Raw genomic sequence first — 25,160 nt, 5'->3', positions numbered from 1 at the left:
ATTTACATCCTGCTTTTCTTCCCAACGGGGAAGTAGGGAATTGCTGCAACGTAAGAGATACAGAAAGAGTGAATTAAATAAAATAGGTCTTAGCTTCCACACACCAATAAAAAAAAAAAAAAAGGGAGGGGGGAGGCTAGTACCTCTCACTTCTATAGTTGCATTTGCTACAGGAGAGCTAGCGAATGTGAACACGCACACGTATTCCCCTGAATCATCCGCTCTGGGCTTCGGGATTCTGAAAAAAGACAAGAAATAGATTAAAAGAGATAGCAGGCTACAGGTCACGACCAGGAACAGACAACACATCAGCCGAGCTCGCAACAGATCCATCATCTTTGGATCATTCTTTTAATGAAAGAAAGAATGGGCTTTAAAAATACGGGCTTTCTCTTTTTCCCACATGGCCCAATGCAAGATCCCATTTTTATAAAGTTTCTTAAGAAAAAAACCACCAACGGTGCTGGATTTGAACAGTGCAGGGAACCTTCGATACTGTACAGAAATCTTCAAAAAGGAAATGTGATTTTTTTTTTAAAAAAATTGAAGTTTACCATTCAAACTAGAATCATAGAATCCTAGAGTTGGAAGGGATCACCAGGGTCATCTAGTCCAACCCCCTACACAAGGCAGGAAACTCACAACTACCTCCCCCTCCCCACACTCCCAGTGACCCCTACTCTATGCCCAGAAGATGCCCAAGGTGCCCTCCCTCTCATGATCCGCCTCAGGTCATAGATTCAGCATTGCTGACAGATGGCCATCTAACCTCTTCTTAAAAACCTCCAGGGAAGGAGAGCTCCCCACCTCCTGAGGAAGCCTGTTCCACTGAGGAACTGCTGTTAGAAAATTCTTCCTAATGTCTAAAGACCTTTCAACTTAAAGAAGAAGAGTTGGTTTTTATATGCCGACTTTCTCTACCACTTAAGGCAGACTCAAACCGGCTTACAAGCACCTTTCCTTCCCCTCCCCACAACAGACCCCTGTGAGGTGGGTGAGGCTGAGAGAGCATGACTTGCTCAAGATCACCCAGCTGGCTTCGTGTGCAGGAGTGGGGAAACCAATCCAGTTCACCAGATCAGATTCCACCGCTCCAAACCACCACTCTTAACCAGCGCATAGAGGGGTTATTCCTGCTCCGTTACTCATTGTCATCCAACCACAGATTTGGTTCACCTAACTGAACCGAGTTCTATTTGGCGATTTCAAAATATATTTAATTTTATTGCACTTTTACCCCGACCTCCCCAGCCTGAAGGCCGGGCTCAGCATCTGCCTCCCCTCCATCGCTGAATAAACATCTGCCCCCCCCCAAAATGCCGCTCCTGGGAGACAGGAAACCCTGACGGGGGGCTCGGCAATGAGAATGGGGACATGATTTTAGTCTGGATCCAACCCAACGTCAGCTTCACTGCTTAATGATGTATTCAAGCCAACTTGCCTTCATGGGTTTCTCCAATGCCACATCTTGATAAATGAAGGAAGAGTTGGTTTTTATATGCCGACTTTCCCTACCACTTAAGGAAGAATTAGAGCAGCTTACAATTCCCTTCCCCACAACAGACACCCTGTGAGGTAGATGAGGCTGAGAGAGTTCTAACAGAGCTGTGACTAGCCCAAGGTCACCCAGCTGGCTTCATGTGCAGGAGTGGTGAAACCAACCCGGTTCTCCAGATTAGTCTCCGCAGCTCATGTGGAGGAGTGGGGAATCGAACTCGGTTCTCCAGATCAGAGTCCACCTCTCCAAACCACCATTCTTAACCACTACAACAATAAGACATATGAAGCTGTCTCAGTTTTGTATGAAATAAAGAAATGTATTCATTTGGGAATCAGAAGGGGTAGAGTCTAACCCTAGGGTGAACTGAACTGAACTCTCAGTGTTCAACGTAATTCATCGAAGGACAGAAATCATGAGCCATGACTTGTTTCCCCTCAGTTTCACGTGCAACTGCACTGAAGAAGAAGAGTTGGTTTTTATATGCCAACTTTCTCTACCACTTAAGGAAGAATCAAACCGGCTTACAATCTCCTTCCCTCCCCTCCCCACAACAGGCGCCCTGTGAGGTGGGTGGGGATGAGAGAGCTCTTGATAGAACTGTGACTAGCCCAAGGTCACCCAGCTGGCTTCGTGTGTAGGAGTGGGGAAACAAATCCAGTTCACCAGATTAGTCTCTGCCGCTCGTGTGGAGGAGTGGGGAATCAAACCCATTTCTCCAGATCGGAGTCCACCGCTCCAAACCACCGCTCTTAACCACTACACCATGCTGGATGTTACAATACAACATTCTTTTTTTAAAAAAAAATCTGTTAAAGGCTCACCTGTACTCTGTAGAAGTTTCAGTGTTCTTCCTGGAGCCCGAAATCTCCTCGCCATTTTTCACCCAATAGCTGTAACTGAGCGGGCTGGGAACCGAAGTGAGGTTGCACTGCAGGACAATGGCGGAAGGGTTTTGGGAAGGAATGGTGACACCCTCGGTGGCGTTGATCCCGGGCTCTGGAAGAAAAGGGCACATTAAGAGGAAGAGGACCCATCAGTCTTCACCCATTGAAAAGCCTTCCAACCACACCACAGCTACACGTCAGAGGATCGGGAGAGGGAGGAGAACTAACACACGGAAGACTGCTTCACTAGCTTAGGAGAGACACTGAAAAAGTCATGCAGTAAATAGCTGGCGGGTACAGAAAGGAAACACGGACCAGTCCTCCTGCAAGAAAGAAGAGGGGAGGGAATAGAATCAAATGTGTCACATCATCTTAACAAGCATTTACATTATATTGGACCCAACAAAAGGCAGAGTTAGTGATTATACACCCCAAATCAATTTCTTTCTCGCCGTCACCCTCTACCAGCGTTGGGGTGTTCTGTGTCTACTGCAAACGCATGTCCAAGCGCAACCCACCCAGCCCACATTCATTGAGTCAGTCTATTGCATGAAAGGTTATTCTCCCTTGCACACACGCCGTCATGGGTCCGAGGCTGCAGAAACAAATCCCACACTTTTATGGGTTTTTCCAAGCAGCGTTTCCAACGCTTGCAAAATCTGTTTGCAAAATAAATCACGGCGTTAAGACTCTGGTTCATTACATGTGAGAGACGGCACCCAAAACAATAAGGAGTTAATGCCCTCATTTTAGACTTTTCCAAGCATTGTGGCAGGCAAGGAATGGGCAGTAAAAAAAAAGGCATTCTACTGAGTTACAATTAAAAATGCTTCCCAAGCTTCTTCTGTCATACAAGTCATAATTTAACAAAAGTACCTTTATTAAGTTGCCCGTAAATTAAGGACAGGCATTGTACGTGGTTGCAGTTCCAAGTTCAATTTTGCAGCTGAATACTCAGAATGCTTTGGGGTCTTTATGAATAACACTCAGCTTGTGACAGCCATTTAACCACCTTTATGATAAAGGTCAGATGCGCAAGTCTGCGGCAGAGGGGGTCAACTTAATACCAAACATTTCAGAGGGGCAAAAAAATCTGGACAAAAAAAAACACCCTTTCTTAACAAGCAAACTTGCACAACAATTTCCATAATGAGCTAGGCTTCACAGCCTTTTTGTGCCAGTCGCTTGAGATTTCATGGGTGAACCTAGACCCGGTGATTAAATAATTGGTGACTTTCTCGGCCTTTGTAGGCTGAAAGGAAAGCTGACAACTCTCTGTGGGGATATCATTTGACTTTCCACGCCCGGTTAGCAAGGCCTCCACAGCTGGCTGGGAGAATCTCGCATAAAGTGTATGGGAAATTAAGCGCTGCTTGTGGACTGTACAGCAAATCCCATGGATCAAGGGGAGGGGCTGTGGCTCAGTGGTAGAGCATCTGCTTGGCATGCAGAAGGTCCCAGGTTCAATCCTTGGCATCTCCAGTTAAAGGGACTAGGCAAGTAGGTGATGTGAAAGACCTCTGTCTGAGACCCTGGAGAGCTGCTGCTGGTCTGAGTAGACAATACTGACTTTGATGGACCAAGGGTCTGATTCTGTATAAGGCAGCTTCATGTCTTCAAGGTCGCCAGAGCAGTTGGTTGTACTGTGTAGGAAACTTGCACTAAGTGAGGCACTTTCCCCAACAGCTATTGCACTCTATCCTCAATCGGTTTCGAATCCCCCTCCCTGCATTGCTAAGATGAACCTGACATGGGAAATTTTGGGTTTACCCTGGAGGGCCCTAATAAAACCCACTGACAGTGCTTGGGAAAAACAACACAATTTTAACAGCACCGGAAGACATATCAAGAAGACTTAATAAAGGCCCATGTCAAAATAAAGCATTAAACAGGAGGAGTGGGGGGGAAAGAGAAATATCAGTTATTGTTTGGATGTCAAGCATACAACAAACAATTTCAGTTGTCTCTACTACTGTACAGTGAGAAATGTAACTGGTTTCATTCCTATGAGCTTTCTGGTGTTGCCTTCTGACTCCAGTTTAGGATTTCTTCTCTTTTTTCAACTCTCTTCTTTAAAGACAGCCCCAGTAAACGACACAGATGTGGCACATGCATCCATTTGTATACCACTGCGCTATGGCTCAGTGGTAGAGCATCTGCTTGGTATGCAGAAGGTCCCAGGTTCAATCCCCGGCGTCTCCAGTTAAAAGGGCTAGGCAGGTAGATGGTGTGAAAGACCCCTGCCTGAGACCCTGGAGAGCCGCTGCTGGTCTGAGTAGACAATACTGACTTGGATGGACCAAGGGCCTGATTCAGTATAAGGCAGCTTCATGTGTTTGATACCTTCCTTTACTGCTAGACTGGCTCCTGTTGAGTGGGGCCCCAGCTTCTTGGAGAGATGGTGATGACTGAAGTCCTTGTCCCAAGCTTCCTCCAGACCTGGCCGCCATGGCTGCCGCACACATAAAGCAGTCCTAAATTGTGATTTTAAATTTTGGTTTTACGTTTTTTTTTAATGTAATCTATTTTATGTATTAACGGCGTCGGTTGCCTCAAGCTCCGTAAGGAAGAAAGGCAGCTGACAAATATTTTAAATAAACAAACAGGGGTGCAGGCTTTGTCTGTCTGAATAGTGCCAAATTGAACACATGAAGCTGCCCTATACTGAATCAGATCCTTGGTCCATCGAAGTCAGTATTGTCTACTCAGACCGGCAGCGGCTCTCCAGGGTCTCAGGCAGGGGTCTTCCACATCACCTACCTGCCTAGTTCCTTTAACTGGAGATGCCGGGGATTGAACCTGGGACCTTCTGCATGCCGAGCAGATGCTCTACCACGGAACCACAGCCCCTCGGTGTACAGGCACTGTCTGAAATAAGCCCTAGTGAAAGGAAACAAGTTCTTAAGGGATTTGAGGAAGAACTCCCACGTCGTATTTAAGCAGTTCTGCTGTAAATAAAGGCACCCGCTTCCTCAGTTTACTCAGCGGGAAGCCATCAAATGTAATCCAAAAGCTTATCAGGCTAGGAAACCAGATTCTACTTCATAATTATTAAACTTTGAATCAGGGACAAGAGCTTCTTTTCACGGCAGTCTGCCTTTCTATTTAGGGAGGCTGATATTTTTTTATTCCGAGTGCCTTAGGAAAATACTGTATTCTGATTTTTCCATTTTGGGAGTGTGCTGTATCAGCGTTGAAGAAGAGCAGCAGTCTATCAGAGAATTAAGACAGGAAGTTCCCAGGACCAATTTAGTCTTAATCTAAGAGCTAATTTTATATATTTCTAAATGGCCAGACAGTTCTGATGAGGAGCTACGTTTTTTTCCTACTGCTGCCTGAACAACAGGAAAAAATGTCACACTCGATGAAAGACAGTCAGCAACTAGATTTTCCCTCTTGGCTCCAATCGTGACGAGCCAGTACCTCTATGTTGAGGGCTTGCAAATCCGTTTTCCCCACAAGCTGCAGCTGATCAGACCTCATACACACTGTACAGAGGCAGTCGTAATAAGGAAAGAAAACGTTAAAATGAGAAGGCATACTAGAGAAAAGGCACTTGGTAAAACCCCTACGTGTACCGTTCCAACATCTCCCCGCCCCGCCCCCCCAAAAGGACAGGATCAGGTTATTCTAGTGGGAGAAAGCATGCACACCAATTATTTCCTGGGCTGGAAAAGTGTGAGGTCTGACAGGGAAGTGGGGGGGGGGGGAGAAGGAAATTCACAAGGCCTTCGGGAGGGAGCAGATACACTAGTCAGGGGGCAGGCTGACCAAATGGCCACATGATGTTCGAGACTAACTGAGCCTGCTGCAGTCTCATCCTCTGGATTTCGAAGGCTCTAATTAAAACGGAAAGCCAGACACATCCACTTAACTTTGGGACTGGAATGGGGGCAGACTGAACAGTACTGGAAACCGAGACCACGACCAAGCTGTGCTTTCAAAATCTGTATCATGAGGTTTATTCTCTGCGTTTCCATGCACACTCAACTGTGGCATTTTTGGCCGATCCTCTGACCCTACCCAGCATGCTGACCGCCCTTTTTCTAACGCCACTTCCCAACTGTAGGGGGTTTATATTGCAAGGTCAGTTCTCCAAACTTTCCACTGCATACAGTATAAAGGCACTTCTGAGTGTTCTATCGGTATAAAGATTATCTGAAAGGACCAAATGTACACAATGCATGCATGCTTTACCCCCCTGAGCCTAACCGCGTTAAGCCTGTGCTTACGTGAACTGTATGGAATGCTGGTTTCCGAAACTGAGTTCAGGGGAGCCCAAGCTCATCAGAAGTCTCGCAACAAGGAATAGTGGAAGACAGCTTATGTGGGTGTTGCTTATGAGTCTGGTACGACCTTCAAGACTCCATACCCGAAAATTATGACCATTGGATCGACTGAGCGGAAGCAGCTATCGATGGGGCGTTGCTCATTTGGTGTTTATTTGTAACCAGCTGTGACCCTACGGCTCCCTCTCACCTAGCGAGCTGCACCGTACGACTCACCTTGTTGCCCAATTCCTCTTCTTACCATCCAATGTCATCCATCAGCCTACCGGCATTCGTTTCTGGCATCGTGGCACCTACCTTCCCCACCCCATCTATTTCTCAGGCTTCCTGATCCAGGAAGCAGTGACCTGTCCTTCACTTTTGCTGTTTACAGAACTCTGAGGAGCCACGTACAGCGACGAGGCTGAACGAGCTAGCTCGGACTACTCGGATCCTCAATCCCTTGGCCCACAACAGATCAGAAGGGCAGCTTCAAAGACAGAAGACCGGACCTACGTAGCCACATGGGCATCCAGTGAGCTGAAAGCATGTGATGAGGAAGTCAAGTAACATCACAGACGTGACATCAGTCACGCGAGAGAAAGTCAGAGTTATGACCTCACCGATGTGGAGGGGGCGAGGCTCTGTGCTGCAAGCGCATGCACAATGTGGGAGGAGCAGTTGGCTGGGCCAACCGGCACAGGGGTGGGGCAAGGGAGACCTTCCACTAAGAGGGGGAAGGAACCCCAAAGCTTCCCTGCACTAAACCCTTTCCATTATTGAGGGGCGCTAGCTCACCATCCTGCTGCTCTTCTCAGGTGGGGGGGGCTGGTACCCTTGTTCTCTGTGCATGCATATTACTAGAAGCCCCCCCCCCCCCAACAGCTAAAAACGGTGGCCCTGGAGGGGCTCATGATCCCAACCACGGTATCAGAGAAGGGAGGGGAAGACTGCCAAACCGTGGGGAGAAGTGACAGGGCAAGAACGGAGATAGCCCTTGTAACTTTGGCCCCTAAGCCCTTATCGTATGGTCATCTAACGAGTTTCACACATACACCACATCCTTCCGCCATGATGTTCTCTCACCGATACAGTGAGGCAACACAGGACTCGCCTGGTACCCCCATCCCCAATGACTGCATCTTCCAACAGTCCAGGTCACTCTGCCCTCTGGCCTAGGCAAACCTGCGTGTTGAAAAGCCATCCACTTTTGAGGTTTTTAATGCAAGAAGTTTCTTTGTAGGACTACACTCTTCTAGGCCCGATCCATTTTCTACTTTACTGGGGACCCATACTTCCCTAGGATAACTGGCATCAGTGTTTGCAAACGAGTCTTTTAAAGACAAGTAACTAACAACAACAGAAAAAAGCAAAAAAGCTCAGAGGATCAGGAAAAAGAAACCACACCAGCAAAGTTTGTCAGGAGCAGAATGGGATCGGTGGTAAGAGGTTAAGCAGAAAATAAAAGGCTCTCTGTTAGACACCGGCAGGCAATGATACCTGGCAGATCAAATACCATCTTGGATTTGTTCTCTTATAAATTTTGTAGTAAAGAAAGAGGCGGAATATTTACGAAGAGAAGGTAAAGGGTCATCTTGCTAGGCCTTGGTTGCTACAGGAGTAGTTTTCGTTCTTGGTCCCAAAGAACAGCTCTTTTCATCATGCCTGGAACCATGTCTCTGGGGCACACATACACAGCTCCGTGAATCCTAGTTCAGGCCTGGATTTATAGGTTGGCTTGGGTAAGTCATTGCCTTGGCCCCCTTACCTCAGCACCAGCCTACTGTCTATAAAGATACACCTACTGACTTGGGGAGAGAGACACTTACTCGAAGACGATAAGCAAAGATGGCCAACTTACAGCAATTTCTACTTAAGGACAGATGGACTCACATTCTAGCTTTATCTGAAGAAGTGAGCCGTGACTGACAAAATCTCCCGCCCTGCCAGAAATTTTGTTAAGTCTTTTAGGTGCTACTGGACTCTTGCTCTTTTTTGAAAGCAATTTCCAAGAAAGCCAACTGGCAACTCTGATTTAGTCCCTTTAACACTTAACTGAAAGCTATATGAGCAGAAATTTGTTAAAGGGCACCTTTTAATATCTCCATTCCTTTCATATCTTTTTGTATTGTGCCTTTTTATGCCAATAAAGGAATGACTGATTGACTTTGTATATTTATGCTACTTAGAACAGAAAATCTCTATGACTTTAAGGGAATCTCCAGTCTTTTTTTTTTAAAAAAAATCACATGCAACAAAATCCGAAGAGGGAAGGATTTGCACAGAAGTTTATAAAACTCAAAAGCCATGTGAAGAAGGAAGGTATTCAACGAGATCCCAAACCAAGGAAGAAATAATAATTAAAAGGTTAGATCAGGGAAACAAAACAAAAATAGAAAGGCACTCATGGAAGAGCCAGCGTTAGGACAGCAGGAAGCCTACTACGAAAAGTAAAAAGGGAGGGAATGAAAAGTCCAATACTGGGCTCGGTTTTTCACAGAGGAACTAAAGTGCCGTCCCCAGAGATTCTCCCCAGTGTTTTCATCCTAGGAAGGAGGAGAGACACAGTAAAAAGAAAAGGAAAAAGGTGGCAAACACAGTTAAGTACCACAACCAGAGGAAAAGTCTTGGGTCCGAAATCAAAGAAACAAAAGACAACGGGGTGGGTTATACCAAGGGGGTCACAAGAAGGGAGGTTGGGGGGTCACTGGACTGCCTCTAGATACTACAGTACTACTACTGTAGGGTGCTGAACTCACTCTGAAGGACGCTTATGGTAGCCTGGGCCCGTATCCACGTTATGGCAGGATTTTGCCTCAAGTCATTCCTTCTGGGATCGTTGCTTGCCCTGCACTCGTAAGTCCCAGAGTCTTCCAAGGTAAGGCGGACAATTCTCAGCACGCTCACGCCGTTCACCCCGTAGGCAGTGTTAATGGTGACACGGCGCTTCCGAGCGCCGTCCCATAGCTGTTTGAAAGATTCAGCTCGGTTGACTTCCGCATACCACCACTGGATCTCTGGTGTGGGGTTCCCAACCACGTCACAGTACAGCTCAAAGGCGTCCCCCGTGAGTTTAGTTTCTGACATGGGCGACTTGACAAACCCGGCTAGAGGGAGGGGCAGCAGAAATGTAGTGACAGACCAGCAGAAAATAACAGATTTTTATAAAGAAAACAAAATGAGTTGCAGAAAACAGACATGCCCATCTACAATAACAGCTATTGCATGAAAAAAAAGAGTACAGAGATAGAGCTTAGAACCTGCTTGATTTAGATTGCCAGGTTTATCAGTTTTCCATAACCTCAGGTAAAAACCACATCTAGAAGATACACATGCTCTGTCCAAAATATGGTACCCAGGACGTACAAAATGTTAGACCAAATCAGATTTTGACCATAATTAATTTGGTTACATACAAGACATTTTTCCTTCTCTATTTTCAGGTACAGGAGAAACCTTCTTCAATAAGCAGCGGCCCATTATGAATCTGCCTTGACCCCCATTTTTATTTTAAGCTCATTGTGTTATAGGAAATTCAGATATACAGTGACCCATATTCACACAACATCCTCCGTGCAGCAAACAACACGAGCATCTTGAATCCCTCCTAGCACAAAGATTACCACCTTGCATTTACGATATCAAGTTGGTTCAGATGCTGCCTAAAAACTAGAACAGTTATCACATTACACACATAGTATGTTTGTAACGTTGAACAAGCTATCCACAGTAGTTTGCATCAACTATCATCATTCCTCATCAACAACTGAGCATGCATTCAATTTCCTTCAACAGTGGAAATAGAAGCGATCTGAACCCATCAAATGTAACACAGTTCCAGGCACACAAGTCTTCAGTGCCGCCATGACTCTTGTCACTGACGAGGCGTGAAGAACGCAGCTTTGGGACTTCAATTAGATAAAACTGAAATTGCCGATGTCCGGCATACCAATCGTATCACATTCCGTTCCAAGAGAGGTGCTTTGTTTTGTTTTTTGAGTTCAAACAGGAATACACAAACTGGAACGCAATCAGTTCAGTTCAAGCATCTGAGAGCAGATTTGACACAACGCCATTCAGAAAAGTCCCAATATCCAACCCCACTGCCACAGATGCTGCTTGTCCCTCTTTTGCCTTTGGGCTCGACCACTGGGGGCAGAGGAGCAGGCCATACCATTTTACACCCCTGCTTCTGATGTAATGGGGAACGTGTGGTTGCCACGCTTTTTGTCAGGGCAACTGCCACTGAACAGCTGTATAAAAGGCACAGTTCGGACCAGCAAAGCTCGTCCCGGCATTTCTACACTGCAAAAAGCTTCTTAATTAACAACTGCACGATAAAATTAAAGGAAATCCTTCCCACCCGCACAAGACCTATCTCTACTGGACAAAAGGTGGCTTGCTATTATTTTTCAGAAAGTAGACCTGGATTTTTATGAATGCCAAGGCATTGTCACTAGATCTAAAAATAAACAGTGGTTTTAATTAAAGCCGCAATCCTAGACATCTATTTAATTTGGATGCAAGTCCCACTGGATTCAGTTTTACTTACTTCCAAGCAAATATGTTCAGGATCAGAGTGTTAGCATGAAATCTACAGATGTTTCTGTTAGGGAAGGTTAAGTGTGCAGGGCGCGGAAATTGCCCTTTTAGGCCGTACTTCATCCCTGCTGATGAAGTTAACTTATGTAAGAGCACACAAATGGATAACTGCTTTATAGGACACTGGTCATTATTCCTGATGCTTTGGAATAACAGATCCCAGAATGCTCTAAGACCATATGTTTTCCTTAATACAAAAGTTGTGCGATTTTCTTTGGATGAGAAAGGAACCCTGCGGTTAAAGTCAGTCAACTGCCAAAACATAATTGCATTCTCAGATACCCTAGAGCACATTTTTTTAATCTATCTGAATACGTTCAGGGGGAACCGTAGCCTCGCTTCTACCATAATGAAATAAAACTTCAGAACGAGAGCGGAAAAGAGCTGTTAATGCTAAGACCAACACTGGAGGTTTTTCCAGATTCCAGTTAATTCACCGAACGCTGACACCACCATTATCCTAACATTTATTAGGACATAACGCAGTTCAGCTCACATTTTCCACCCCAGCTAGTTATGAGCCGACATATTCCGGCCTTCATAAATTAATAATTTGACCGATTAAGGCATCGGCTCACCAAGAGCTCCTCCAGGATCGCGTTAGTGCTACATAAATATAATACAGGCCTATTATGCTATGCTGTCACGCTGAGCCACTTCCAACCTGATCTCTGGAAGCCGCTGAAATATTAATTAAAAAATACAAATAGATCCTTTCCCCCCCTTGCTCTCTGATTCTCTTGCCACTGAAAAGGTTCCCAGCACCAGAACTGGTTGCTCTATGCACCAGGGAACCAAAACCATTAAAAAAAAGAGGGTGGGAGAGCGGGTTTCAGCCAGAATTTCTCAACTCTTGGGCACTTAAGCACATTTGGTAACTAGCTCAACCACAGCGGATATTTTAAAATTAAGGATTAATGTTAATATAGATACAACGTAACTCTAAAAAAAACCAAACACGGTAATTTAATATTAAGCTGAGGGGAACCTTAAAGAAATTGCATCTGAATTGACTAAAATCACATCCAGAACTACTGGCTATATTTGACTTACTGAGAGGGCAGAATGTATGTCATCCTCCTAAAGACTAAGTTTGCCAAGTGCCAGGTGACGGCGGGCAAACCCCGCCAATCCACCTGGCTGCCTGCCGACCAGCTGAGGGTGGGTGGGCAACGTGTCCACGTGAGCCTGCCTGCCGTACCATGTCACTTCTGGTTTACACCTGGAAGCGCCACATCGCAACGGGCCTTTTACCACTCAAACTGGGAGTTTGAGTAAAAGACCCCTTGCAATGCAGCACTTGAGTGTAAACTGGAAGTGACGCGATTGCGTCGAGGCGCCTGCGCATGTGATCTTTGCCTCACCTCCACCCCAAAAACCTCCCGCAGGACGAGAGGGGGGACCTGGCAACCCTACTAAGGACTCCTTTTAGGCTGACACACATGGCAGAAACAGCAAACATTCCCCCCTGTAAATGCAGGGATTTAGAAACCAGTGAACATGTTCTCCTGAATTAGAACGAGTTATTGTGTAAAAGTTACAAGTTTATTGAGCCCCTCATACGGAGAATGGGACCCGACAGGGAAAGAGAAAAGATCGAAATGCTCCTACAAGGAGATAATCCTTCAATCACCTCTCAGGTAGCAAAATTTTGTACGGCAGCAATGAAAATTCATTGCTATAGAGTAGTCTCTTAGTGCAAATGGCAGGTGTAACTCGGATGCTATTTTTTTTTTAAGTGATTTAAGACTTGGATTGTAAACCTTTGTCTGTAAGACCATTTTAGTCCATGTATTTTAGTTTATTTGCGGCCCTTGGCCAGATAAAATATTAGCAAACATTCCTACATAATATTTATACAATTGGCATTGGAGTTTATGTTCTTTTGCCCCAAGGCAGCTTCATGGGTTTTTGATATTGTCACCTGAAGATTAATTGCTACAGCGAATGGGTTCAGCAGAATATTCAGGTTCACAAGTCTTGAATATGCACTCCGCATGGAACTATAACTACATTTATTCTTCTCATAGAATCACAGAGTTGGAAGGGACCACCAGGGTCATCTAGTCCAACCCCCTAACAATGTAGGAAATTCACAACTACCTCCCCCCTCCCAGTGACCTCTATGCCATGCCCAGAAGATGCCCAAGATGCCCTCCCTCTCACGATCTGCCTAAGGTCATAGAATCAGCATTGCTGACAGATTCACTTCATCCTCTCCCGTAAATAGGATATGCACTTAATGCTCTACTGAGGCAACAGCAGGCAAGCTGAACGCAGGACTTCAGCCATATATGGTGACTCTCTGGGGGCTTACGAAGCTCTCGGCTCCATCGCCTGCCAGGAGACAAAAACAAGGCAGCTATCAAAGACCCGACAACCGCAGTACACGCAGCGGAGGGGCTGCATTTGGCTTTGCAGGGGATCAACAGCCGACAGGGGAAGAGGCAGAGGAGCCCCAGATTTCCCCCAGTTAGAAGACAGCACTGAATCTTCAAACGGTTAACTCTGAAGAAGAGGATCTGGACTAACTGCATCCCGCCACAGGGATTAAATTCCCAACATGACATAACTATAGACTCCAGGCTTTCCATGCGCAACACGGGTTCTCAGGAGGAGATAAAAAAACTTTTAACCGATGAAGTTACTTAGCACAAGGCAGACCTCGACCGAGTACATTGAGTAGGGCAAGGTGAGTGTGCCCCACTGCTGCTCTAGGAATTTCTCCACCAACCACCCGCCCTACGTATTTAAAATATCTTGCAGCCGTAGGCGAGTTTTTACGCTCACCAGTCTGAATGTCCTCCCGACCGCCGAACTGAGTGGTCGGTTTGATAAAACCCCATTTTCAGATAGGCTATGTGTCTGAGCATCAGGAGCAACTGAGACCATAGATCACCTTCTGTTAGTTTGTAATCTATGGGCTACACCCAGGGCCACCTGGATTGCACCCATTTTATCAAGATATCATCTTCCTGTTGACTCTTGCGGGGGGGGGGGGTCCCATTTCTCTTGGGTGATGCTGACCCAGAAACAACCAAATGTGTTGTGAAATATCTAGTAATAACAGTTTCCTGAAAGGCACGACAAGGCTAAACTATTGTTAACTAGTGATATTATTATTGCAGTTACTGTTATGCTTGCAAAGTAACTCAGTTCTTGTTTATTGTGATTTCAATTTTAAAGTGTTTCAAGTATTTTAAGAATTTAAAGTTACGGCTGTTGTACATTTTAATCATTTTAATGTTAAAATTATTTCATCCTACGCACGTTGTGCTCAAGACCTTTGGTCAGATGAGCCTGAAATAAAAGGAACAAAAAACTTTTACTGCAGTTTCCTCTTGGGTTGTCAATGGGGAAAGATAGATGTTAATAACTATAAGAGAAATTGTCTGGAGTTGGACTAACACTGCTAACGCAAAATATGACGAAGCAACTAAGGTTATACTAGTGCAGTTTAGAAGAAGGAAAAACTTTTAACCAACACTGAAGCACAACAAATGTACGAAAGCTTCAGCAAACTGTGGGCTGCACATCTAACTCCAAAAAGGCCCCACCCTGTTGCAAAACCGGGCAGTTCCCTGCACCAAAACATCAGTCTCTTAGGGAGGAGGCCCAATTATCTAAGCCGAAAGAAACGCTCACAAGTAGGGCGACACAGACAAACCCAGCCTGTGCTGCACTGTGGTACCGTTTAAGGCCAAAAAAATAGGCGAAGCTGGCCCTGGTCAGCCCACAGAGGAACTGCGCCCTGGGGAGGGCGGATTGAAAAGACACCCCGTTCTGCAGTTTTACAAGCTGGTGCTCAGAACGAGTGGAAAGAGCCTGCGTTTTCAACTCATGCTATGATATAATCGGTTATTACGGAATAAGCCTGTCGGCCCATCCAAGTCCTTGGTTGAAGGGCGTGCTGGTGGAAAAAAAACCCTGATACACAAAAAGCAGTTGAAGGAAACGCACAAAGAGATCATTAGCATCATTATCTGACCCCACACAGCCCATCTTGTTAGGCATCCCAAGATCCCTTTCGTTAATTGATATTGCTGTGAGATTCTGGGCACATATTTTCATACCACTTTAAAAAAAAACTTTTTTGGCTCCTTACCAGTTTAGAATCATGAAGGCATCAATTAGATGACCTCATGTGCAGAAAGCTTCTTCGAAACAGGCCTTAGTCCTCCCTCCAATCTTCATACTTCCACAGCCCCTCCACAACTTCGGAGACCGAATAATTCCCTTCCTTAATTTGTGCTGCTACCTAGAAGGTATTTATAGACCCGTTATATTCCACTGAGCCTCTTATTTTTTGTTTACAAATGTTCATTTCTACCTCTTCGCACCAGCGTGGTGTAGTGGTTAAGAGCGGTGGTTTGGAGCGGTGGACTCTGACCTGGAGAACCAGGGTTTGATTCCCCACTCCTCCACATGAGCGGCGGAGGCTAATCTGGTGAACTCAATTTGTTTCCCCCACTCCTACACAAGAAGACAGCTGGGTGACCTTGGGCAAGTCACAGCTCTCTTAGAGCTCTCTCAGCCCCACCTATCTCACAGGGTTGTCTGTTGTCGGGAGGGGAAGGGAAAGGACATCATAAGCCGGTTTGATTCTCCTTTAAGTGGTAGAGAAAGTCGGCATATAAAAGCCAACTCTTCTACTTCTTCATCAGTCAGGCATGCTTTCGGCCTGCCTTTCTTGGCATTCTGTCTAACATTCCACAATCAGGGATTCCTAACCTTTTTGAGCCTACAAGTACATTTGAAATTCTGACATGGCACGGTGGGTGCAGCAACAAAATGGCTGCTGCAGGAGGCGGAGCCAGCCGCAAATTGATTGTCACTTAACTTCAATCACACAGCGCAGATCCTTGTGCCGTGGTGGCAGCTGCTGCCAAAGCAACATAAAAAAAAGATAATCTACACAGCCAATCAAATCTCCGATAGTCAACCAGAAGCCTTGCTGGGGCAAAGTCCTACCTGCCCCAACCACTTCCTAAAAACATCTGGCGGGTGCCAGAAAAAGTGTTGGTGGGGGCCATGGCATTCATGGGAACCACATTGGAGATCCCTGTTCTACATGGGTAATAAATATTGGGAACTCATACATTAAACCACGGTTTGCACTAACTGCGGTTCTTAATGCAAGCCACAGTTTGAGCTCCCAAACGATCAAGCAAACCGTGTGCTGTAAGATGAAGGGGACGCTGATTGAAGGCAGCTTGTTTGGATTGGAAACAGGCATACAGCCTGGACTCAGAGGGTCATGTTCCCTCTGAAGGAGTCAGGTCACAGATCTGGGGTGATCATGGACCTTGACGTGCAAGTCTGTAGCAGGGGTGAGGAAAGCTTTTTCTGGCTACGTCTAGTGAGTGACCTACAACCCTGGCCAGGATGTAAGGAACTACACTGCCATGATGACCTCTCATTTGATCCACTGGATGCACTTCTGCCCTGAATAGCCCAGGCTAGCCCGATCTCGTCGGATCTCAGAAGCTAAGCAGAGTCAGCCCTGGTTAGTGCTAGAATGGGAGACCACCAAGGAAGCTCAGGGTCACTAAGCAGAGGCAGGCAATGGCAAACCACCTCTGAACATCTCTTGCCTTGAAAATCCTACCAAATTGCCAGAAGTCAGCTGTCACTGGACAGAGCTGGAGGTGTTATGGGGCTGTGGCTCAGTGGTAGAGCATTTGCTTGGCATGCAGAAGGCCCCAGATTCAATCCCAGGCATCTCCAGTTAAAGGGACTAGGCAGGTAGGTGATGTGAAAGACCTTCTGCCTGAGACCCTGGAGAGCTGCTGCCGGTCTGAGTAGACAATACTGACTTTGATGGACCGAGGGTCTGATTCATTAGAAGGCAGCTTGATTTGTTCGTGTGTTTAATAGACAAGCTGAGGGCCCCTACAGAGAAAAGGACACCTCCCCTCACCCCAGCTTTCCAAACGAACAGAAGGAGAGCCAGCTCCTTCTACAGAAATTCTCTCAAAGGCAAGCAACTGCAGTAAGTACAAACACGCTAGCTTTAATTTGCTGGGGAATGTCCCTGGCAGCCGAAGCTGGGACTCACATGCTGGCTCTGAGGCAGTTCAGGGAGGAAGGTTGAGTGCTCTAGTCTTACCTGCCCAGCCCAAAGCCTCCTGACACACCTGGGCCCGGGATCCACACCCAAACATGTAAACGCCCACAGGCTTCCCCTGCCAGCCCAACTACACTATTTCCAAGCAAATCTCTGCAAGATGAAGCAGCCGTAAGCTCAGGCTGGGTTGGTCTTTTACTTGAAGGCGCATGTTTCTGTAGGGTTGGCAACTTAAAACTATTATAAGTCTGGGGAAGGGCTGCAGGTCAGTGGTGGAGCATCTGCTTGATTTGCAGGACATCCCAGGTTAAATCCCCAGCCAGCGTGGTGTAGTGATTAAGAGCGGTGGGTTGGAGCGGTGGACTCTGATCTGGAGAACCAGGTTTGATTCCCCACCCCTCCACATGAGCGGCGGAGGCTAATCTGGTGAACTGGATTTGTTTCCCCCGCTCCTCCACATGAAGCCAGCTGGGTGACCTTGGGCAAGTGTCAGCCCCACCCTACCTCACAGGGTGTGAGAAGTCCACCGCTCCAAACCATCGCTCTTAACTACTACACCATGCTGGCTCTCAGCACATCTTCACCAGCATTTTGTCCCAGCTCAAGGGAGAGAATGCATCTGATGGATCAGCCTCAAGGCTCATGGAAAATTGCATTAGAATTTTTTTTAAAAAGACTTGGCCATCTTTAAGATGTCACAAGGCTCCTGTTTATTTTCACTGTGACAGATGAACCCAGTTCCTCCTCTGGAATCAGTCCATGTATTAGTACTAAATTCTCCAGTTATTTCTGCAATCAGAAAAAAAGCAAACCAGCATTTTTTGACAGACAGCGACCAAATACTGGGTATGAACCTCTACTCAGATTTGAACTATGAAATTGTAGCACAACCTCAGCGGTGCCATTTAAACACCATTTCCATACCCTTTACTAGTGAACAGGGATAGCGGCTTCTTCCACAGGCCTGTAGGTGCCTCCCTCTAAGCACAGAATAGAAGAGACCATAAATTATTCCCCCCTCTCCGGAAGTCCTTCGAAACTGAAATCTATAAAGGTAAATGGAGCCAGCAGTACCTCAGGAGTACGTGGACCGCATAGATAAATTCAAATTGTACTCCAACGGCAAAAAGACTTCGTAAGGCCCCCCATTTTTTTAAAATTGCACGTCCTAAACCGATACCTTTTTGTTAAAACCGCTCACCTACAAAGTCAATGACAACCCAATGATAACAGTATCAGATGGGACAGAGATTTATGAGCACCTGAACAGATTTTACGGCATTACCTTGTAAAGTACCTTGTTTAATCAAATTATAATCACAACGCAGAGGTACTCATTTCCGCTGTGCCCTAAATCCTTTTTATGGTGTCAGGAGCTACAAAAATCTGTCCACTGAGATGATTTCCTCTGTATATCAGGGGGTTTGTTTTTCAAGAATGCAGCCCGAGGGTCACCCCATGACACTACTGAAGAAAAGACTGAATCACCTCCAGGTAGTGTTGCCAGCTCTGGGTTGGGAAACACCTGGAGATTTTGAGGGCAGCGAGGTTTGGGGAGGCGAGGGAACCGAGCAAGGTATAATGCCATAGACCCCTCCCTCCAAAGCAGCCATTTTTTTCTCCCAGGAAACTGATTTCAGTTGTCTGGAGATCAACTGTAACAGCAGGAGAGCTCCAGGTGCCACCTGGAGGTGGGCAACCCTACCTTCAGGGCTAGGAAGTAGTGTGGGGGGGACCAACTCAGCTGCTATTGCTCCCTCAATGTCCACCTTTTCACCCTTCCATTTCTGCTTTGAGAACTACGCTGCTTGGTGAAGAAAATGAAACTGCTAACGTTCTACAGCTAGGTGGTAGGGAAAAGATCTATGCAGTGGGAACCAGAGGGAGAGACAGCGTGGTATAGTGGTTAAGACCGGTGGTTTGGAGCAGTGGACTTTAATCTGGAGGAACAGGTTTGATGCCCCACTCTTCCACATGAGTGGCGGAGGCTAATCTGGTGAACCGGGTTGATTTCCCCGCTCCTATACATGAAGCCAGCTGGGTGACCTTGGGCTAGTCACAGCTCTCTTAGAGCTCTCTCAGCCTCACCTACCTCACAGGGGAGGGGAAAATGTTTGTAAGCCGGTTTGATTCGTCCTGAAGTGGTAGAGAAATTTGGCGCATAAAATCCCACTCTTCTTCTTATAACATGTTTAGACTGAATGAACTGGGGACGACGACGACAGAGACAAGCAGCTGTTCGAACATATCCAAGGATTTAGGAGGTTCTGCAATGTCTTCTGGGAAAACAGTTCAAAGAGGGTGTTTGTAAGTGGTTGTTCAGGTGCATTCCAGGGATTTTGGGAGGCCAACATGGAAAGAGGGCACCTAGACTGTGCAGAGAACTCTCAAGTTAACTGCTTGTCATACTACTGGCATCCTCTACCTAATACAGAAGGCTTGCTTAATGAACCAAATATGTTAATAGTATGTGCGTGGGTTATACTTGTAAAGGAACGCCAGGCCAGTTCAGGGCAAGAATAGGACTTCTTCGGCATGATCCACCATCATGACAATGTACTGCCCGCTCCAGGAGGCATGAGGTCGCCGCAACAAAAGTTAACTGTTGCTAAAGGCTAGTCTATTTTCCCCAACAAATCAGACGCCATCAGTGCATACAAAGAACCCTTAAACTAAAATAAGGAGAGTTCGCCTCACTTCACCTAAACACAACAAGAGGCAGCATAAAAGATGAACGCCAGAGACAGGATATAGCATTAAAAAGCTCAGATTCTCACTGCCAGGCACGATTTTTCTGACAGAGAAGCTGTACAACTGCTGGCATTTCGAGAGGTTACGATTAAAAAAAAAAAAAAAACCAGTTCCCGCTGAACATCCGGAAGATTCCTGTGCCGGCTTGCAAAAGCCACATCTCCAGGGCAGCAATCCTCTTGCACCTTAAACCGGTCCAGAACATTTCTGCACTCTAGCACAGAATTCACAACAAACAGTTCACGCCTTGCACTCTTACACCATACTGAAGGATGTTCAAAGCAAAGCAGATCTAACATCAACTGTCCAAAAACCTCAGGAGAAACCCTAAAACTGACCTGGCTGCCCACTGCAAAGAAGGATTTTTCACACAAGGCTACAGTCAATGCAATGTCTTTGAGGATTCATTCACTGGGGGAGGAGAGCTGCAGGTATTATCATCCCATTTTTGGGGAGGGTTCCGTGGCTCACTGGAAGAGCCTCTGCTTGGCACGCAGAAGGTCTCAGGTTCAATCCCCGGCATCTCCAGTTAAAAGGACTAGGCAAGTGGGTGATGAGAAAGGCCTCTGCTCGAGACATTGGAGAGCTGCTGCTGGTCTGAGCAGACAATACTGACCTTGATGGAATGATGGTCTGATTCTGAACAAGGCAGCTTCATGTGCAGCCACGCGTGCTCAGTTAAGTATGGAGCTTTCCCCCAGAAGAAGGCTTCACACTTTAAACTGAGTTGGTAGGATAGATAACAACCTGAGACTACATGCAATTTGAATCTCCATTTCAAAGTTAAAGTGCTGATTTCCCCCCCTTTACTACAACGTTCAATTGTGGACTGCCCCTGAAGCACACAGTGGACATAAGAACACAAGAAAAGCCTTGCTGGATCAGACCAAGGCCCATCAGTTCCAGCAGTCTGTTCACACAGCAGCCAACCAGGTGCCTCTAGGAAGCCCACAAGCAAGACAACTGCAGCAGCATTATCCTGCCTGTGTTCCACAGCATCTAATATACTGGGCCTGCTCCTCTGCTACTACAGAGAATAGGTATGCATCATGACTAGTATCCATTTTGACTAGTAGCCATGGACACCCCTCTCCTCCATGAACATGCCCACTCCTCTCTTTAAGCCTTCCAAATTAGCAGCCATCACCACATGCTGGGGCAGGGAGTTCCATAGATTAGACAGATAGATAGGAATAGTCATACTGGATCAGACCAAGGCCCATCAAGTCCAGCAGTCTGTTAACACAGCGGCCAACCAGGCACCTCTAGGAAGCCCACAAACAAGACGACTGCAGCAGCATTCTCCTGCCTGTGTTCCAAGGCACCTAATATAATGGGCCTGCTCCTCTGCTACTAGAGAGAATAGGTATGCATCATGACTAGTATTCATTTTGACTAGTAGCCATGGACACCCCTCTCCTCCATGAACATGTCCTCTCTTCAAGCCTTCCAAGTTAGCAGCCATCACCACATGCTGGGGCAGGGAGTTCCATAGATTAGACAGTCAGATAGGAATAGTCATGCTGGATCAGACCAAAGTCCATCAAGTCCAGCAGTCTGTTCACACAGTGGCCAAAAGGTGCCTCTAAGGAAGCCCACAAACAAGACGACTGCAGCGGCACCACCCCCGGACCTTAAACCCCAAAGCATTTTCACGAAACTGCAGAATGTTCCCCAGTCATGCTATTCTGGCCTCCGCGCAGCCCAGCCTCCCAGCACCTGCCCAACCGCCACTTGGCTACAAACCCATGCTGGTTTCCTTTTAAAGAGTGCAGCAAGAAACCTACCAGAACTCCCTTCAGTTGCTAAGGAACTAAAAAAAACTGTATTGCATTATAAATCATTTAAAGACACTCAAGAAATGCAGATGCAGTAGGCGGCCAGGGATGTTCTATCTTGCACCGTTCAGAGTCGTACACCCTCAGAGGCTCCCTACGTAGAAGCAAAAAAACCAGGAAACAGCTGCAGTCAAAGCCTGACTCCTTGCAGCTGCAGGGCTCTGCTTTTGTTTTAGACCTATCTAAAGATTTTCATTTCCCCAAGTCCTCCTGGCGCTGCACTTTACAGCGGGCTCTGATGCATTATGAAAGAAAGAGGTGGAAAAAGCCTCAGGAGGAGGAGAAAACAAAGGTTCCGAGGGAGTTATGAAGTGCTCGCTGATTAACACGCATTGACAGGACGCCCTGTCAGACACCAGCCGAAAGACACAGCCAATGGTTTGTGACACCATCTCACACGCAAGCACTGTGCTCAGTACACCGAAACCGTTTTCTCCAAATGAATTATGGAGCAGCTGGTGACTATACATATTTTAAATGTTCTGGATTCTCCCACCTTTGCCACCCCACAAGCTTTGGCCTTCTGCATCACCACTGATTTTTTATAACATGCGTGTCACGCCACTGTCTGTTCTGATTTATAATGCTTACCACAACCCTGTCAGGAAGGCCAATACTGTCTCTCGGATTCAGAGGGACAGCTGAGGCCAAAGGGAATAACCCACCCAAGGTCATCCGCAGCTAAGTAAGGATCAGATCCCGGGTTTCCCTGATCCAAATCAACCACTGCACCAAACAGGTTATTTATAACCTATATTTTTATCCCTCCCATTTCTTCCATGGTGGAAGCTATATGCTACAGGAAGGTATATGCCTAACAGCTCTTCCACCATTGAAAAGGGGACCCCTTTTGACCACCAAAATGACTATGCTATAAATTATTTAGATATGTATAGCCTGCTTTCCTTCCCAAAGGCGTCCTAGCGCCTTACAATATCATCTCCTCCTCCTCCACAGTGCTCTCACGGTTCTGTGAAGTAGGTTAGATGGAGAGGGGAACCACTGGCCCAAGGTCAGTCGTTTAGCAAGCGTCCATGGCAGAGAGAAGGTTCAAACCTGGGTTCTCCCTGATCCTAACGCAGCACCCTGACTGCTACACCACACCGGGCACAGCAGAGAAGGAAATCTGAAGAGACGGAGCAGAAAACCGATAGGATGTAACCCGTCATCACCTGCTGGTTTTCTTTTCTTACTTGTTTAATATTTTAGAGATCTACTGTAGCAAGCTGCTCTGCGTATCTTATTACAACATCATGCCCTGTTACTAAACATTTTTAAAACAAACTCCCTCAGGACAGTACACATAGGTGGGGCAGGCCCCCAAGCAGGCCCGCCATTCAAGCGCTGCCCAGTGCCAGATCTGTCTAGCCCCATCAAGGTTAACACAACACCTGAAACCCAGCCCGTTGTCATTCTCATGGGGACACATAACACACCAACACCTCCAAAAAGGCTGCTGCACCATCCCGAACCTGACCTTGTTCTTATTCCCTTCCCTCAATGTCATTATAAGGACCACCACCCAAAGGCACCTTCCGCCCCACCAAAGCCTCACATACCCCTCACCTTTCCAATAAAAAAACCACACTCCCTGAACAATTCGCACTTCTCTAATTCCTTCTGGTTGGTTCTACAACCCAAACCCCATCTCTAGTCGAGGGCACTAATCCGCCTGGAGTCCTAGTAAGAAAGGCAGGCTGCAAACAAACATGAATAACACCCTAACTGAAGGTCTACTATGCTGCCTCCCCCTCCCCCATATCACCCACAGCCTCCCTCCACCTTTCTAGCCTCCGCCCCCTTTTCCCTTTGGATCCCACCAGGACACCCACCCCAGAGCAGAGACCCTTGGTCATACCCACCCCACATTTATATATACACACCCACCCACAATATATACACATGTGTGTGCCCGCATATACATCCTCACATACAGCTATAGGTGCACATTAACCCATATACGCCATATGTTACAGTGCATACCTATATACATTTATACACACACACGTGTTAATATACTTGCATACACACCTATGTATCTAAAACAGACACAAGTTTTATCTATATCTAAATCTTGTGTCTGTTTTAGATACACAGATATGTATGCAGGTGTATGCAACTACATTAACACATCTATAGATCTAAAACAGACAAGTAAAATATACATATATATATATTACTTGTGTCTGTTTTAGACATATAGATATGTATGCATGCATGTATATACACACACAAGTACATATTTGCATATACACGTATACATATCTATGTATCTAAAACAGACTCAATATATATATCTTGTGTCTGTTTTAGATATAGATATGTATGCATGTGTATGCAGCTACTTTAAATCATCTATATATCTAAAACAGACACAAGTAATATTTTCAGATATATAGGCATGCATGTTTTAGATATCTAGATATGTATGCATGTGTGTGTGTATATATATATTTACATGTTAATATATTTGCATATATAATTTGCATATTAACACGTGTTAATATATTTGCATATACAAGCATACATATCTAGATATCTAAAACAGACTATAGATATATAAATATGTATGCATGTGTATGTATATATATAGATATGCATGCATGTGTATGTGTATATATACACATATACATATGTGTGTGTGTGTATATATATATATATATATACACACACACACATTATATGCGTATTTTACTTGTCCCCCCTCCCACGACATCCCCATAAAAGGCTGGGCCTCTGCAGCCCCCACCATCCCACCCATCCCTTCCTGTCATCGCCTACGACCTTGCCTGAGTCTTCCCCCCCCCCGCCTCGCTGTTCGTGAGGGGGGGCTCCCCCCTGCCCTCCCCCCCGGGCCTCCTCACAGCCCCCCCTCCCGCCGCCCCTGCCCGCCCCTCCCCCACCGCCCCCTCCCTCACCGTTCTGCGCGGCCGCCGGTGTGGGGAAGAGGCTGCCGGCCGTGGCCAGGAGGAGGGCGGCGAGGAGCGGCCCGGAGCCCCGCATGGTGGTCTGGAGCCGGGGGAGGGAGAGGGGGGAAGAAGCGGAGGAAGAGGAGGCGGAGGAGGGGTCGTCGCGAGCGCCGAGCGGGAGTCCGCCGTCCTTCTCTCGCCTTCCCCCCTCCTGACTGAGCTCGTACCGCAGAGCCCGAGTCTCGCGAGAAGGGGGCCGTCTTCTCGCGAGGGTTGAGGAGGTGGGAAAGGTTTGCAGGGGAGGAAAAAAGCGCGAGGAGGAGGAGGAGGAGGAGGAAAG

General features: G+C 46.5%; 1 protein-coding gene across 1 annotated transcript in view; it reads right to left on the bottom strand.

Annotated features, from left to right (window-relative positions):
- The window catches only part of NPTN (neuroplastin), a 42,319-nt gene extending 17,395 nt beyond the window's left edge, over positions 1 to 24,924 (bottom strand). Inside the window, exons 1-4 of the mRNA XM_056865842.1 lie at positions 24,830 to 24,924; positions 9,413 to 9,760; positions 2,323 to 2,497; positions 144 to 238 (exon numbers count right to left, since the gene is read on the bottom strand). Coding sequence (XP_056721820.1) covers positions 144 to 238; positions 2,323 to 2,497; positions 9,413 to 9,760; positions 24,830 to 24,914 — 703 coding nt within the window. The 5' untranslated portion in view covers positions 24,915 to 24,924. The remainder of the gene's footprint in view (positions 1 to 143; positions 239 to 2,322; positions 2,498 to 9,412; positions 9,761 to 24,829) is intronic.
- Between the last annotated feature and the right edge of the window lie 236 nt (positions 24,925 to 25,160).

This window comes from Euleptes europaea, chromosome 20 (assembly GCF_029931775.1).
Source record: "Euleptes europaea isolate rEulEur1 chromosome 20, rEulEur1.hap1, whole genome shotgun sequence".
NCBI lineage: Eukaryota > Metazoa > Chordata > Lepidosauria > Squamata > Sphaerodactylidae > Euleptes > Euleptes europaea.
Note: the sequence above shows the minus strand (reverse complement) of the source record. Positions and strands in the feature narration are given on the sequence as shown.